The sequence below is a fragment of the Cynoglossus semilaevis genome, chromosome 18 (assembly GCF_000523025.1).
Source record: "Cynoglossus semilaevis isolate Cse_v1.0 chromosome 18, Cse_v1.0, whole genome shotgun sequence".
Taxonomy (NCBI): Eukaryota; Metazoa; Chordata; class Actinopteri; order Pleuronectiformes; family Cynoglossidae; genus Cynoglossus; species Cynoglossus semilaevis.
Window position 1 is genome coordinate 1,528,464 of NC_024324.1, and position 2,664 is coordinate 1,531,127.

The window sequence follows — 2,664 nt, forward strand, 5'->3', positions numbered from 1 at the left end:
GACATGTCCAGAGGAGGGACAGTGGATACATTGGTAGAAGAATGTTAGAGATGGAGCTACCAGGTAGGAGAAAGAGAGGAAGGTCAAAGAGGAGACATGGATGCAGTGAGGGAGGACATGCAGATAGTTGGAGTCAGAGTAGGAGATACAGAGAACAGGTAGAGATGGAAATCAATGATTCACTGTGGCAACCCCAGGAAAAAAGCCCAAAGAAAAAGAAGAATACATTTTATGGCCATCATATGTTATTTGGTCAAATTCTGAGGTTCTAAAAAAAAGGGATAATTCTGTTTTTTTTTTAAAGAAACAATTTACAATTTTTTGTTATTAACAGTCAGTCATTAAAGTTTACTCATAAAAAAGTGACACAAAAAGTTCAGAGGTTTGGTCAAAATCTGACAATTTATTAATTTTGTGTAGCCACAGCAGGAAATACAAAACTGTATATGTAACATATGTTGGTCATTTTAACTGGTGTGTACATATAATATAGAATTCAGAGTGAACCCTTCAGTGACAGAGACAAGTTTTACTCACAAGGTGGAGAAGGTTTGAACCTTTCTCACCTTTCTTCACTCTTCTGTACACCAAGAAACCAACGACAGCCAGGACCATGAAGATGATGAAGATGATGATGGAGAAGAATCTGCTGTAAAGGTGAGCTGCAGATCTACTGCAGTCAATCTGATGAGTCTCTTCTCTGGATCCAGTCTGGTCACCAGGTCTTTGTGAAGCTCCGGGTCAAGTGAATCTGTCTAAAGGAAATATTACACAAATATACAGTGAACACGTTTTGCTAACTAAGTGTGATGCAAAAATTAAAAACAGACAAATAGGCCTGAGGAGAAAGATAAGAGTAAAACAAGTGATGCTGAAGACAAAAACTGACCATCAAAGTGTACAACATTGGTTCCCTGTGGTCCAGTGGCAAAAAGGGAATTCTGCCGAAAAGAAAGACGAGAATTAACTGAAAGACAAGTAAAAGTTAGCATAAGTGTTGTTCAATTTATTGTAAGGAGTAAAAAAGAGCACATATGTGTATGTTACATATGCTGCCAAATGTCAATAAAAAAAGATTCAAATCATACACCAGCTTACATATTTTAGGGCATTTAAATTTTATCATGGACTGGAATAACAGTTATATATTTTAATACACATTTTAAATGAGCCCTCTTTTAATTTTAATGTAAGAAACAAGGCAATATGAATATGAATATATATATATATATATAAATTACATACATTATTTACATACACACATTTAAACATATTTTGAAAAACATGGACGCCAATAAAAAAAATCAACGAATGTTACTGTGTGAAGTAATTTTAAGGAAGTGTTATGATTTTCTTCATCTACTTTGCTTCCTGGTCACCTCCTGATTGTGGATCCATCTATACTGAATTGTTTGTGGTTTTATTAAGAATAATATGTATACATACATTGAGTATAATATACATATATATAAAATCATTATTATTATATAAGAGGAGTCGCTCTTACCTCTTGTCTCCTGTCATTCTACGCCTGTACATCAGCCAACTCAGGAGGCATCGGAGACTTGGGATGTTTGCTTTCAAAGTGTTGCTTGAATGTCTTAGGGTCAGGCATCTGAGTCTGAATAAAAAACAAATAGGAAGGCCGTGAACATCCAAATAACGAGACATTAATCCTATAGTAACACAAAGACACTTGGTTTCACAGAAAAACAAATATACAATTGAAATAAACAAGTGATGTCATGAAAAACCATCCTAAATATTCCACAGTAGTTATTGTGCAGTATAGTTGGGTCATGTGGTACTTACCCGGCAAACAGGACAGCTGTGGACCAGAGCAGCCTTCGCCGCTGTTTTCTGGTCAGCACCCTGCGATTTCTTCTTCTCTGCTGCCTTCTTAGCGTTTTTCTGCTGGGACTGAAGCTTCTGTTGCCCACGAGCCATGGCCCTCAGCTTCACCCTGCAACAATTTTTAAAATAAAAATGAACGAATTGTGGTGTGTGACTCTTATGAAAACGAGTTATTATTGTGATTTCTGCAACTCCCCATTTCAAAATTTCCAGGCCGACTCGGTGGTCTTTAGAGTGAAGCCATATGAACTTAAACATTACAGTATTGCAATGAAAAATAACATTTTGCAATAAACTATGGTAAATCAAGAAATTTAAATTAATGATTGTAAACTATACGGGCAGTGCAGTTTTTTTAGTGTATTACAATTGGATCACAGTTCTTTTACGTCCCGGCGTCGTCAAGCTAGTGCTGTTAGCCGGTAAGCTATGTTTCCATGTTGCGGTGTTTAACCGCGTTGCTGTTAGCCGGTTAGCTCGCATATGATCGTGTTTAAACGCTTTTTACAGTAAAAATTAACTTTATTACAGTACAAATAAACCATTTTACAACAATTATGCTGTTATGAAATAAATTATTAAAAAAAATAATTTTAAACTATACGGGTAGTGAATTTTTGTTGTTATTACCTGGAAGTTTGCCCGACTCCTCGCTCGTCGTCGACCTCTCGCCTTGATGAAAAAAAAAAAAAGGCCGCAGAGCATCTTGGGAGCTCGTTATAAGACCTCCGAAGCGCCGCCCCCCCGCTGAACCGGATGTGACGTGTCACACACGTAAATCACTGATCGGAGTTTTCTGTGGCGTTAACG

At 37.0% G+C, this 2,664-nt stretch overlaps 1 protein-coding gene across 4 annotated transcripts in view; it reads right to left on the reverse strand.

Moving 5' to 3' along the window:
- zgc:91910 (Zinc finger protein 706-like) overlaps window positions 1–2,579 on the reverse strand; it is a 32,310-nt gene extending 29,731 nt beyond the window's left edge. Inside the window, exons 1-5 of one of the 4 annotated variants that reach the window (XM_025064987.1) lie at window positions 2,485–2,579; window positions 1,813–1,963; window positions 1,508–1,621; window positions 890–967; window positions 567–751 (exon numbers count right to left, since the gene is read on the reverse strand). In XM_025064987.1, coding sequence (XP_024920755.1) covers window positions 1,526–1,621; window positions 1,813–1,947 — 231 coding nt within the window. In that variant the 5' untranslated portion in view covers window positions 1,948–1,963; window positions 2,485–2,579 and the 3' untranslated portion in view covers window positions 567–751; window positions 890–967; window positions 1,508–1,525. Of the gene's footprint in view, window positions 1–557; window positions 756–889; window positions 968–1,507; window positions 1,622–1,812; window positions 1,964–2,484 lie in introns of those variants that run through there. The other 3 variants (XM_025064986.1, XM_025064988.1, XM_025064985.1) reach the window with 3 other exon arrangements.
- Between the last annotated feature and the right edge of the window lie 85 nt (window positions 2,580–2,664).